Source organism: Ursus americanus, chromosome 11, assembly GCF_024610735.1.
Source record: "Ursus americanus isolate L20-20 chromosome 11, mUrsAme1.1.p, whole genome shotgun sequence".
NCBI classification, from domain to species: domain Eukaryota; kingdom Metazoa; phylum Chordata; class Mammalia; order Carnivora; family Ursidae; genus Ursus; species Ursus americanus.
In genome coordinates, this window is record NC_142137.1 from 27,940,270 (window position 1) to 27,954,187 (window position 13,918).

The 13,918-nt window shown below is 42.7% G+C and overlaps 1 protein-coding gene and 1 long non-coding RNA gene across 2 annotated transcripts in view; one reads left to right on the top strand and one right to left on the bottom strand.

The window, feature by feature from the left end:
* Positions 1-3,281, bottom strand: part of LOC148109257 (uncharacterized) — a 29,230-nt gene extending 25,949 nt beyond the window's left edge. The window contains exon 1 of the long non-coding RNA XR_015726083.1: positions 3,156-3,281. This is a non-coding gene — a long non-coding RNA (uncharacterized LOC148109257). The remainder of the gene's footprint in view (positions 1-3,155) is intronic.
* A 345-nt stretch (positions 3,282-3,626) lies between these two features.
* On the top strand, positions 3,627-11,246 carry SLC60A2 (solute carrier family 60 member 2). Its single transcript, XM_045798398.2, has 4 exons — positions 3,627-3,757; positions 5,564-5,732; positions 6,800-6,916; positions 8,377-11,246. Exons 2-4 carry the CDS (start codon positions 5,567-5,569, stop codon positions 9,615-9,617), a joined length of 1,524 nt encoding a protein of 507 aa, XP_045654354.2. The 5' UTR covers positions 3,627-3,757; positions 5,564-5,566; the 3' UTR covers positions 9,618-11,246.
* Positions 11,247-13,918: the final 2,672 nt, after the last annotated feature.

The window sequence follows — 13,918 nt, forward strand, 5'->3', positions numbered from 1 at the left end:
GGAGTCCTCTCCTTTGTTCTCCAGACTTGCTAATGGTTTTGCCATAGCTTGCTGTCCCAGACTGCAATTCTCTGTTATTCCCAAATAAATTCATTTTTGCTGGTAAAATAACTGGCTGCTTTATTTTTAAGGTTAATACCTGTCATTCAAAGAATCACGAAAAATGTGGTCAAATCCTGAGGGAAAAGACAATGACCATAATAACCCTGAGATAACACAGGTGTTGGAGTATTCAGACAAAGACTCTAAGTCAGCTATTTTTTTTTAAAAAAGATTTTATTTATTTATTTGACAGAGAGAGAGACAGCCAGCGAGAGAGGGAACACAAGCAGGGGGAGTGGGAGAGGAAGAAGCAGGCTCCCAGCCGAGGAGCCTGACGTGGCGCTCGATCCCAGAACACCGGGATCACGCCCTGAGCCGAAGGCAGATGCTTAACGACTGCGCCACCCAGGCGCCCCGAAGATAGATAAGTTAACAGAGATTACCTAAACTGAAGAGCAGAACGGGATAAAAAGGCTAGAAAAAAACAGAACATAGGAGCATCAGGGACCTGTGCAACAGTTTCAGAAGGTCTAACATACAAGTCATTTGAGTCCCAGAAAGACAGGTGAACGAGGTTGACAAAAATTTTGTGAAAAGGTAATGGCTAAAAACTTCCCAAATTTGGTGAAAGATGTATATTTACAGATTTCAGAAGCTTGGTGAACTTGATGAACTTAAATTCAAAGAAAATCATGCCTAGATCTCTCAAAATCAAACTACTGAAAGACAAAGATAAAGAAAAAAAAATCTTGCAAGCAGCCAGAGAAAAATGAACTACTACATAAAGAGCAAGGATTGAATGACTGCAGAGTCCAGCATAGCTAGAAGACACTTGAATGACACCTCCAGTCATGGAAAGTAAGTGACTATGAATCAGAAGCCCACATCCAGTAAAAATATTTTCCGTAATGAAGGTGAAATAAAGACATTCTGAGATGAAGGAAAACTTAGAAAGCTACTGTCAGCAGAATCGCCCTAAAAAAATGCTGAGGGTGAAGGGAGAGGAAACCAGGAGACCTCAGGAATGAAGGAAGAGCAGCAGAAAATTCAACTATCTAGGTTAGTATAAAAATCCTTATTTTTTTCTCTTAAATTGTTTAAAATATGTATGATTACTGAGAAAATAGGCAGGAATAAGGCAGGTGTTCTTAGGGGAGACTAAGCTACTGTAACAAGAATTCAGTAATTTAAGCAACAGGTTTGGGGCGCTTGGGTGGCTCAGTTAAGCGCCCGCCTCTTGATTTTGGCTCAGGTCATGATCTCGGTTGTGAGATTGAGCTCCGTCTCGGGGCTCCACTCTCAGCAGGGAGTCTGCTCGAGGTTTTTTTTTTTCCCTCTTTCTCCGCCCCCTTCTGCCCCCCCTCCAAAAATAAATAAATAAATAAATAAATAAATAAATAAATAAATAAATAAATAAATAACATTTTTAAAACAACAACAACAGGTTTTTCATAGTCAGTGGGAAGAATTCGCCCTGGCCTTTCTGCTCACATTCTATTGGCACCCTTAATTGCAAATTCAGCTGCGAAATGTAGTGGAGCTGGGGCAGCCATGCTCTGGGTTATAACTCAATTACTTAGGAAGAAAGGGCAAATGGATTTTGATGAATAGTTAGCAGCCTCTCCCACAGCAGAAAGAGAAAGGAGGCATTTTGGATACAGGGGACAATATGATCAAAGGTAAGGAAGAGAGAAACCTCATGCAGGGAACTAATAGCAATTTTGATGTTGCTGGAATGTAACTAAAGAGATAAAGCTAGAGGGGTGGGTGAGAGCAAATGACGTTGAATTTTCTTGAGGAGTTGAAGGGTTTCATGTAGCAGATTTTCATTTCAGTGAGCTACTCAGGGGTGAAAGACGGGGGAACAGAAGACTAGAGGAGAGAAACCCAATTAGGAACTTAGGGGAATAGTTTTGGTGAGAAGTGATAAAGTTTTAAAAGTAGGCTGTGATAATAGCATAGAGGGCTGGTTTCAGAAATATCTACTGAGGTAAAATCGTCAGAACTTGGTGAGGAGCGAGAAAGAAAGAAGCATCAAGAAAGGATCTCACATTCCTTACACAGATGACTGGTATCGGCATGGAGCATCGCAGAGCAGGGGCAAATTTATTTAGGAAAAAAGGAGTTTGGTTTTAGGTGATAAAGATGAAATACTGTGAAGCTTAAATTCCTACAGAATATTTTTGGTTACATTAAATCTCAGTGAACAAGTCGGAGGTGTGTCGCTCAAGACAGAACTCCAGGGAGGTAATTTGGACCTAACCTACCTCTCATGTAACCTATTCTCTTCAATACATATACCTTTTGTTTCAACCACAAACTTTTCTCAAAGAGGCCTTCCCTGATTCTGAAATCTAACACAGGTTCACTTAACTCACAGCATCTGTACTGGCTTAATGACCCAAAGGATGGGGCTGGAGAGATGTTGGAAAGGAAATGATGTGATTTCGGTTTGCAGTCTGGGAGCCTAAGTGGGTAAAAGTACTCAGGTGCAAAAGCACATTTCCGGTAGACAAAAAATATTCACACGTCTTGAGGCCGTGGTCTGGTGAAAGAGCAAAAGGAATCAAAAAGCTGAAACTGGATGAAGACAAGACCTTTCCTTCTCCGCTGGCACACCTTTACTCAGGGATCCTGGCAGTCCGCGTCTTGCTCCACTTTCCAAATAATACCACAGCAATGGTATTGTTTGCAGGGATTGGAGCCAGAGCGTGCTCGAAACCTCAGCTTTGGGTCCGGACTGCTCTTGAGCTACTGTTACCCTGCGTACAGCCCCCGATTCGCTGACTGACCTCGGGCACGTTGCTACTTACTCTCTATGACTTAAACCAGCTATCTGTAAAACGAGGATAACGTGGAATTTGGAGTGTTGTTATGAGGATTCATTGAGATAATACCCGTGAACGCTTACATATGAGGTTCAACAAATGTGGTGGAGTGACAGATGGACGACATAGCTCAAAGGAGCGAGGGAAGCAAGTCTAGAAAGCTGTAGAAGGGACAGACCCCCGGGCTCCCTTTGCCCTGCGAGGAGACCCGGGGAGCGGGTGCAAAGCCATACCCTGCCAATCTTGGCCCGCTTTTTCGCCGGTAACCCCGTGGCCACGTCTTACCTCACAATCCGGCGGGTCCCAGGCTGCAGCTTCAGTTCAACTCCGCCACGGGGCGCCCGCTCGCGGGGCCTCTGTGGGTTCAGCTGTGTGTGATGCGGCGGCCCGGGCGCCACGTCCGGTCTCCCAGGCAACCATATAAGCTTCCGGTTTGAGAGACGCCGTGGTTGGCGAGGGGCCACATTTCCGCCACGTGACCCCCTCAGGCACCTTGCGGGCTGAAGGGCTCGCGTCACCGGCCTGCAGCACCAGGCGTGTTCCGAAGTTCGACTTCCCCGCCCTGAGCAGCGGCAGTTCCTGGGGAAGTGGCTCCAGCAGGGACGGCCGGGCCTGGAGGGGCGGGGCCGGGGCTCGGCTCCCAGTTCCCGAGGCTTCGCTGAGAAGCCGGGCGGCAGCAAGACCGCTTCTCCTGAGCCGCCGAACTGGAGTTGGAGCTGGAACTCCGTGGGGCCGGGGCCCCGGCTGCCGGGCAGCGGCTCCTCCGGGCCGACGCCGCGGCGGAGAATGAGGCGGTGGTGGTGGCTGGCTCCCGGCGGAGCCGCCAGCCCGGAAGCACGCTGCGCTGGTTCATCACCGTGATCCTGTGTGCTGCCTTCCTGGGGCTGGTGAGAGCCGGGGCTGGAATCCTCCCAGGCCGGGGCGTGAGCAGGCCTCCTGCAGAGAACGCCGTCTTCTGAGTTCGTCTCACCTCTGCCGCTTGCAAACTGTGTGACCTTGGGCGCGTTAGTCTGCCTCAGCCTTAGTTTCCTAATCTGAAAAATGGGCACAGTTCTAATGTTGGAGGGTTATTGTCAAGTGCGAAATTGATTTTCCTAATATATTTGCCAGCTCCAGCAAACCTTCCTACTTCTTCTACGTGGGGTGGGGAGATAGATGCAAGGGGGTGTTGCCAGGTCTGTAGCTCCTGCCCCCTTGAGCCCACGCAGACCCCAAATTATTATACAAAGCTGCTTTTCTGGGATTTCCTCTTTCTTGTCTGACCAATTCAGGCAACTCCTTATTTTTGCAGACGGGGAAAATAGACCCGGAGAGGGAAAATGACTTTTCCGGACCACACAGCTGGTTTTAAGTGGTGGAGGCAGAAATAATATGTCTCTTACTCTGCCCACAATTCTAGATCCTTCAGTGCTTTTCTTAGAGCAAACTGCAAGGCTAGAAGCGCCTTTTGACAAACCCCTTGACTGCCCCCACAATTCCCTTATTTCTGGAGACCTCCCTCTCATCACTTGTCTGGAATATTAGGATCTTGGGGATTTGGGAGGGTGAGTCCTCTGAGGAGAGTCACTTCTCAGAGAATCCTCTGAGAAAGTCACTTAGCGTCTTTCGCTTAAGTCACAACAGATTCCTAGAGTATTTTGATTTGAAAAAAGAAAAATCATTGCAGACGCTTCTTGAGCCCTCAGCTTGTGCCAGGTCCTGTTTTAAGTGCTTTGCAGGCAGGGAGTAATTTGATTGGAGATGGAGCTCAGCCTTCCCTCCATGTACCAGGCGCTTGCTCTGCCCTTAGTTTGGGACTGCTCTGTCTTGGGCAAGATGCACACCCCTGTTTCGAGCAGAGAAGGCCAATTAGAGTGAATTATTCTTGAAGCATAGACCCATTAGAAACATTTTTAAGTGTCCAACAAATATTCTCTGATGGCTTGGGGTTTTCTTTGAAGAAAAATACAGATTTAGAAATGTTTGAATTGTCTATTTTCTGTGTATTTTGTATGTGTTAGAGGAGGGGCACCATGTGCATCCAGAAATATTGCTGTTTTAACAACATCAAAAAACAGGAATACTATTTTAATGGTTTGATAATTTACATTTTTAACATCTAAATTCCTGTGTTATTTGTGCATGTAGTATATTTCAAAGTGCACAAAACTATTTCAAAAATGATTTTAATGTTACATTTTACTGTTGATACAAGAGTTTTTTGTGGTATTACTCAAAAAGGAAACAAAATCGCAGCAGAGAGCCAAAAAAGTTAAAGAATTTTTTTTTTTAAACTTGAGAGTTGTCAAAACTAGAAAACCAGTAGGGTTTGACACACCAGATACAGGAACTTATAGTTCTAGTAGTCCTAGTACTGTCATCCTGAATTTTTCCTGACTGTGGGATTTAATCCCCTACATTACACTGAAATCCCCTCCCCTTCCTTTTTCTTTTGTAATTTAACTTAATTTTTTAGAGGTGGGGGAGGGGCAGAGAGAGAGGGAGAGAGAGAATCTCAAGCAAGTTCCAAGCCCAGCACGGAGCTGGATGTCACAACGGTGAGGTCATGACAGAGCTGATATCAAGCGGTGGATGCTCAACCGACTGAGCCACCCGGGCGCCCCTCCTCCTCCCTTTTTAACAGTGAAAAAGGCTACCGTATAGACATTATTTTAATGATTGTGAATAAAGGATTTTGTCTTTTTAAATTTTAGGGAATGAGTGTTGCTATACTGGGACCCACATTTCAAGATTTGGCAACAAATGTGAACCGTAATATTAGCAGTCTTTCTCTGATTTTTGTGGGCCGTGCCTTTGGATTTTTGAGTGGCTCTGTGATTGGTGGAGTTCTTCTTGACAATATGAATCATTTTCTACTTTTGGGTAAGTAAAGATCAATTTTGGCTTTTTATGACTTTTAAGGCATTTACAATTTGTTTTTAAATATGAAACATTTTGGTTGACAACTCAGGTGGTTGTCCTCAGTGGAAATCGGGTTTCCTTGGTGCCTGTTTTCATCTCGGCAGTTATAGGGAATCTGTGCGGAGCCACTCTGGAAATTTAGATTAGCCTTAGAATGTGTTACTATCTTTAGCCTTCCTGACAGTCACTGTAATTTAGGCACCACCCCTGGATCACATACTAGTTGTCCAAAGAACTCTGCTTATCAGGGTTTAGGGCAGATCTCCTGGGGCCACCACAGGTCAGAATAAATTCCTTGAACCTGCCCAGGCTAGGCCCTGAACTGAGAATGAAGGTGGGAAGTACTGGGGGTGAAATGACATAGGCTAAATTTTTGTCCCAGCCGCCCCATGGGAATAATGCCCCAGACCTCTCTACCTCGCCCTTCAAATAGTTGGCAAAGCTTTTAACTTACTCTTTTTTGAGTAAATAGACACGTTTAAAGAAAATCTGGATTAATGTGATAAAACTGCTTTGGGAGTAAGGAGAATAATTTACTGTCGTTGATGAATAAATGAGTAATTGCTGAGATTTCCAAAGTGGGTTGAGAATGTATAGATCCTTGTGTCTCCCTCCCTATTCCCAAGCTAAATTACTTAATACATTTCTACTACAAACTATCGTAACTGCCTTTTATTTTTCTTTTTAATTTTTTACCTCATATCTAAAAATCTTTTTGAAATATGAGAAGCTTAAGGAAATTTTTGAGGTGTCAGCTTTGCTGTAAAACTTTGCCCTGTAGTATATGGTTTGATTATCAGCAGTGCTAGAAATGTACTTGTTAGGTTAACTTCTATTTTATGGTCCATAAAGATTATGGAAGCTTGTAAAGGCAATAACCGTTTGTAGAAGCTGCACCTCTCATCCACTCACTATTACTCAGTTGAAATGTGACCTACTTTGCATTTCTGGGAGTTTTTATGATGCTGACTTGATTCATGACTCTGCGAATATTGTTTTTTATAGCTGACTTTTACCTTTCTTCTCAGGGGTGTCAATGTTGACTACCACAGTTGGTCTCTACCTTGTTCCATTTTGTAAGACGGCAGTCTTACTGATTGTCATGATGTCCGTCTTTGGTGTTTCAGCTGGCATTCTGGATACAGGTCAGTGAGCCCTTCAGTGTCATCTGAGACTAGGGACTTTCTACTAGAAAAAGTAGAGCAGAGGACATCAAACTGTCATTTGCAGTGTAAAATGACACCAACCTACTGAATTGCTCATGGGGTCACCCACTCAGAACTACCTTCTGGCAACTACTCTTCTCTGCTCTTCTTGCCAAGTAGGGTGTCTGTTTTTGAGCAGTTCATGGAGTGGATTTAAACGATTTTGTTCAGTGAGAGATTATTGATTTGCAGTATCCAAACAGGAAAGGGTATCCCATGTGGGTAATTATGGTGCAGGTGAGTGGGCTTTCATTTTGGGACAGAACTTTATCAATGTAATATGGGAGGAATTGATAGGTTAATAGGTTAAACCAACTTTGAAACTGTGTTTGGCTGAGGAATCATAGAAGAAGCTAATTTAAAAAGCACTCTGCCTTTTGAACTAAGAGAAACCTGTGCTGTGTATTATTTTCCTTCTCTCTCCTGCCACCCCCCTCAAAAGCTCCTGCTTTCCTGCAGGAGATCCTCTCCATGTGTCTTGTTATCTTTTAAAACCTACTAAACAACATACTTGGCATTCGTCTACCCCTAAAGCCAGCTCTTTTCTTCCCCTGCTCTACTGTTATCTGATACATTGGGGATATTTTATACTTTAGGCTTAGTTTGGTTGTGAAATTATGGGGTACAATTGTATGTTTATCTGCAAATAGGTTAAAAAGAAGAAAATGCAACACTTGGTGCTTCTTGCCTTTCACCTTTGTTTCCTGTAAGGGGCCCAGTAGAATTCTACAGTGTTCAGATTTCTGAACATGTGTTTTGCATCTGCTATGTACATAAATAATTTTCCTCAACTGGCTTTTTGGTAATTTGGCTATTATCTGATGATAATATATATTTAAAATGTTTACAAATAAATAAATATCCACCTCTTTCCTGCCTCCTCCCCCTCTCCCCCCTGCCAGCCTGGTGTTAGAACTGTCTTGTAAAAAGCCTTGGGCTAATGTGCCTGGCTCTAGGAGGTAGTGGTTTACTGGCTTGTAGCATCCATTTGTGAGTATGTGATGTTCCCGATGCTCAGAGTTCTCTGGTGGTGGTAGGTTAGAATTCCTTAATCATGGGGCGCCTGGGTGGCTCAGTCGTTAAGCGTCTGCCTTCGGCTCAGGGCGTGATCCCGGCGTTATGGGATCGAGCCCCACATCAGGCTCCTCCACTATGAGCCTGATTCTTCCTCTCCTACTCCCCCTGTTTTTGTTCCCTCTCTCGCTGGCTGTCTCTATCTCTGTCAAATAAATAAATAAAATCTTTAAAAAAAAAATTCCTTAATCATGACATTGACTGAGTTGCAACATCTGATAACTGAGAATACTTTAATCCTTGTGCCATGTAAAATAGACTCATCCTCCTTCTGATAGTAATGAACTGTTAATGATTAAATCATTTTCCTCATCTTTCATTGGTAGGTGGTAACGTCCTAATCTTGGCTATTTGGGGGGACAGAGGAGCCCCACACATGCAGGCCTTACACTTCAGTTTTGCCTTGGGTGCCTTTTTGGCTCCACTGCTGGCTAAGTTGGCACTGGGCACGACGGTGTCTGCTGAAAACCACACAGAGGCTGACTCTAACCATTCTGCCCTCAACCAGTCATCCGAAGCTGACTCAGAATCTCTACTCAGAGTACCTGACAATATGAATTTACTGTGGGCGTACGCTGTTATTGGTACTTACGTTTTTGTAGTTGCTGTCTTATTTTTGGCTCTGTTTTTAAAGAAAAGCTCAAGGCAGGAAAAAGCAAAAGCATCTGCTCAGCGGTCTCGAAGAGCTAAATACCACAACGCCCTTCTTTGTCTCCTTTTTCTGTTCTTCTTTTTTTATGTTGGAGCCGAGGTAACATACGGCTCTTACGTGTTCTCGTTTGCGACCACCCATGCTGGCATGAAAGAAAGTGAAGCGGCTGGGTTGAACTCCATCTTCTGGGGGACCTTTGCAGCCTGCAGGGGCCTAGCAATCTTTTTTGCTACATGTTTACAACCTGGAACCATGATTGTGTTAAGCAACATTGGCAGCCTGACATCATCCTTATTGCTGGTGCTTTTCGACAAGAGCCCAGTTTGCCTCTGGATAGCGACTTCGGTGTATGGGGCCTCGATGGCAACCACGTTTCCCAGTGGTGTTTCTTGGATTGAGCAGTACACGACCATCCATGGGAAATCTGCAGCATTTTTTGTAGTTGGTGCTGCCCTGGGAGAAATGGCTATTCCTGCAATAATTGGGATTCTTCAAGGACAATACCCTGATTTGCCTGTAGTTTTGTACACGTCTTTGGGAGCAGCGATAGCCACGGCTATTTTATTTCCTGTGCTCTATAAATTAGCCACCTCACCTCTCAATCAACAGCGAAAAGAACACAGAAAAAGCGAGGACCAGAAAGCTTTGCTGTCTAGTTCCGAGCTAAATGACTATGAGGAAGAGAATGAAGAAGATGATGCAGAAAAATGGAATGAAATGGATTTTGAAGTGATTGAAATGAATGATACAATGAGGAATTCTGTAATAGAGACATCTAGAAATATTCTGACGGAGCCCTTAGCTGAAGCCTCCAGTCAATCCCACTCCAGTGCAGGGGTGTTGGAGTCCTCTCCGGTTAGTAGTGGCAAGTCCCCTGTGAATCACCTTGCGAGAAACCAGGCTAAAAGGGACTAACACCTAGAGAAGATGGATTATTCTGACCTCCTTGAATAATCTCCAGTTCTAAAGAAGCCAGTCAGAGCAGAGCATTAACAGATTTTCAACATGTTTTGGGGATCAAAACTTCTAGGTCAGAGTATAGCAAACGCAACAAAGTTTTGAAAGGTTCTGTAATTCCTAGAGTTTTCCATAAAGAACAAATGGTCTCGTACAGCAGGATCTTGTTGTGAGGCCAGTGTTTGGCATGGGGCTGGTTAGGTAATGTTTTATGGTCTCCACCCCTCAGAGCATGCAAAGAAGGGGTTTGTTGTTGAGAAGTTGGGTGCCGTTCTAGTAGAACGAGACCATCTAGTAGTCAAATCGTTTAGCTGAAGAAATGATCAGTCATCGGTATTCCACCAGGGACGTAGAGGAGTGTCGTTTCATAAGAGAACAACTTTGAAAATGGACAGAGATTTGTATTAATTGCTTTGCCCTCCCTGTAGTGTTGCGCCAGAGAATGCTGATGCCTCATTTGATCTCTGATTTCTGTGAAGGGAACACGGAACAGGACCCTATAGACCTAGCTTCAGACCTTGATTGCTGCTTACTAGTTTTGTGGCCCTGCATTCAGTCACTTCACTTAAGTAGGCCTTGTTTATCCGTCTCCTGATCTGTGATTCTATTAGTGAAAACGAGATGATTTTCAAACTAGGAATCCATCAATTTCAAAGTTTGTGCAAGAAAAAAAAAGTAAAAAAAAAAAAGTTTGTGCAAGGCATCTGTTAGAAATTAACATAAGTGCCATCAATTCTTCATTTCAAATGAGAAGTGAAACAAAATTGATAGTTTTGAGAATGCTGATTATGAATACATGTCAATTTAAGAGACTCAGTGTTTAATAATTACCTGCAAAACACATTTTTCAGTACTGTGCTTCATCAGTTCTAAGATGTACCTTTTTTTACATTTTCTCCCACATTTTTAACATCTCTAAAATCAGAATATGTCTTAAAGTCAGTGGTCACGTAACATTTTGTGACAACATTTAATTGACAGTAATTGATATACAAAATAATGTTGCATGTTACAATCGGTGTCTTGCAGTAATTCATTCAATTATGGAGATTTTACTATTTTTACAGACATTTTAAAAAGAAAAGTTATTTTTGTATGCTGATTTTCTTGGTGTTCAAGTGGGGTTTGGATGCAACGTTCCGACTTTAAAAGCTGTTCCAGAGTTACTGTGTTAGTAGTGGGACCTACCTAAGTAACGAAGTCTGGGTCTGAGCCTTGCTCTTCCAGAATTTGCTCCTCATTGAGTCTGGCTGGTGATGACATTGTAAGCACTAAACTAGGCTGCTAGCATAATTTACAAAGAGACACAGTCTTTTCCAGTATTTGGAATGTTTGTATCACCCACCCAGGGCTCTTCCTTCCTGAGTTTGAAATACCTGGGAAACCAAAATAATGATTAGAAAGGGGCCTGGTGGCTTAGGAGTCAGGGATCACAAAGGTACTTTATGAGTGTGGCAAAGCTGGTATGAGCTCTCCTTTGATAAATGACTAGTACTGCAGCTTTTGTTTATTTCTCTTTACCATGTTTTATGGTGAATAACATGTAATTTCTGCCTGCTTGCAATATGTTTGCTTTCTCATATTTAATTTCTACAAATTCGCCTTTGTTTTTTCTTGAGTGAAATGAAGTATCTTTTTTGACTACTGCCCATTCACCTTCAATACCTGCCACAATATGGGGTTGTATATAATCTAGCAATTTTGGGGAGGGCCAGTGGAGAAATTAATAGTAAAAAACGTATTTTTGCTCTTGTTGTACGTTTCTCTTAGCAGGAACTTGGAGGCCACCTGTGTTCCATTGACTGCCTTTTCTCAGGTTGTTGGAAGTTAGGCAGAGGTGCTATTTGGCAGCTGGGAGGCTTGCTAGAACAGAGATTCATCTGCAGCTCAGGGAGAGAAGGATGATAATAAGAACATGGCAGAAAATTTGGAAATCCACACTGGAAAATCCACCAGAGTTCCACAAACCGAAATGTGATTGGCCATATGAGCTTGTAGGCATTGTTAAAGTTTGATGATGTATTTCCATATTGGAAGGATATGACTTTGTACGATTCTGAGAATTAGCATTCATTCTAATAAAAATAATCAGTCCTTAGGTAAGTGTCTGCTGATATACAAGTAACCAATACTGAGGTTTTCTATTGCTGAATAACAGATTTAGCAGTTTACAACAACATTTTTGTTTAAGTAGGCTCCATACCCAGTGGGGACCCCAGTGTGGAGCTTGAACTCGCAACCACGAGCTGGAGACCTGAGCTGAGATCAAGAGCTGGCCGCTTAGCCGACAGAACCACCCAGGCACCCTAACAACAGACAGTTTTTATCCCCCAGTTTCTCGAGTCAGAAATTTGGGCACGACGTCACTGGTCCTCTGCTTAGGGTCTTGTGGGGCTGCAGTCACGATGTTGGATAGAGCTGTGCCCCTTTTTGGAGCTTAGGGTTCTCTTCCAGAGCCATGTATGTGGTTGTGACAGTATTCAGTTCCTTGCTATAGTGGGCTCAGGTGCTTTTTTTTTTTTTTTTTTTTTTTGCTGGCTGTGAGCTGCCACCAGTCCCAATTCCTAGAACCTCCCACGGTCTTTTGCCGTGCAGCCCTCTGTAGATCTCTCACAACATGGCAGCCCATTTCGTCAAAGCTAGCAGGAGAATCTCTCACCCGCGTCTGCTAAGCCGGAGTCTTCTTTAACATAATACAATCATAGGAGTGTCATACCATCTCCTTTGCCGTATGCTCTTGGCTAGAAGCAAGTCACAGGTTCTATCCAAACTCCTGGGGAGAAGCTAGTACTGAGATGTGACTCATTGGGGATTAACTTAGAGTGTGTTTGCTACAATCTGGTACTTGCAAAACCAAGGTCTGAGAGAACTAAAAAGTTTGAGCTGGGAACAAGAAGCCCTCAGCAGTCATCGAAAGTGATTATAGGTACCAAACTGAGTGAGCTGATGTGGGGGTAGAAGGCTCCCCATGGGCCTGGCCAATAAACCTGATAGAGGAAATTCTTTTTGTTTGTGAGCAATGGATGGGCTAACTCAGGCTTTTTTTTCTCCTTGACATTTTATGTTCTTTCCCACTGTGCTTTTAACTTGTTCAAATGCAGCTTTCTATGAGAGAAGTAGGTAAATTTCAGTTTAGTTATATTTTCATAGTAAAATCCAAGAACACTTTGAGAGCATCTTTCAGTTTTCTTAAAGAAAAATCCTTTTTAAAAAATCAGTTTTTATCATAAAAGTAATGAAGGTATTAAAAAAAGGTTATGCTGTAAGATTAGGGAAGGACATAAAAATGTAAGTAATTTATACAAAGTTTTTATTTAAGTAAGCTATGTGCCCATTGTGGGGATTGAACTCCCAACCCCTGAGATCAAGAGTCGTATGCTCTACCAACTGAGCCAGCCAGGCACCCCTGTATAAGTAATTTATAATTCTAAACACCTGGAAAATTTCTTAATATTTCTCATCAATGTAATTTCGTGGGTAAAGGAATAAAAAAAAAAATTCCCTCCTACCAGATAAACTTTCAGAAACAACTTGAATTTTGTGTCCAGAGACATTAATGCTGCAGTTGATGGACTGGTTATTAGTTTGAAGAATTGTAATTTATTAAAACAAAACATCCTAACTGATCAGTGGAGTAACACCCTCCTGAAAACTGTGTGAGACCCGGATTACATATATAATGATTTCATTTCAGGTAGGATCATCGAATAATCAGGATAGCTTTCTCATAACCAGAACTTCTGGTTTGCCATAGCAGTGTATCACTCCTGCCACTTAAAAGTTATTACTAAAATAGAGCTTAAAGTTCTCAATGGAAGTAGATACATTCTTCTGGGATACCCTGTATCTGTGTCTGTTAAGTGCCACTTGTTTTGTTCATAGTGCTGTGAATGTGTGTGCGTTTGCATACATGAACTCACAGATATTATGTGTTTGACATTTTCCTATACCGTGGGGGTACAGTGGGGGTAGAGGTGGTCCAAGTTTGTTAGAAATGGGCCTTTTTTTTAATTGAAATTTTTATTACAATTATAGATTTGCATGCAGTTGTACATTGTAGTTTTTTGTGTTTTGTTTTTGTTTTTGTTTTTTTCCAAATTTGCTGAGCAAGGGCTACTTGCTCAGTCTGGAGAGTAGAGAACTAGACTAGCTTCTCATATGTTAATGTGCATTTGAATTGCGTGTTAAAATATAGATTCTAATTTAGTAGTACTAGGGGCTGGGATTCTACATTTCTAACAAGCTCTTAGGTGATGGGG

Excerpts from the sequence above, each read along its gene's own strand:
- SLC60A2 (XM_045798398.2), top strand. The coding sequence starts at position 5,567 with ATGAGTGTTGCTATACTGGGACCCACATTTCAAGATTTGGCAACAAAT. Across the intron at positions 5,733-6,799 it reads GAATCATTTTCTACTTTTGG|GGGTGTCAATGTTGACTACC; the intron begins GTAAGTAAAGAT and ends CTTTCTTCTCAG. Across the intron at positions 6,917-8,376 it reads AGCTGGCATTCTGGATACAG|GTGGTAACGTCCTAATCTTG; the intron begins GTCAGTGAGCCC and ends TTTCATTGGTAG.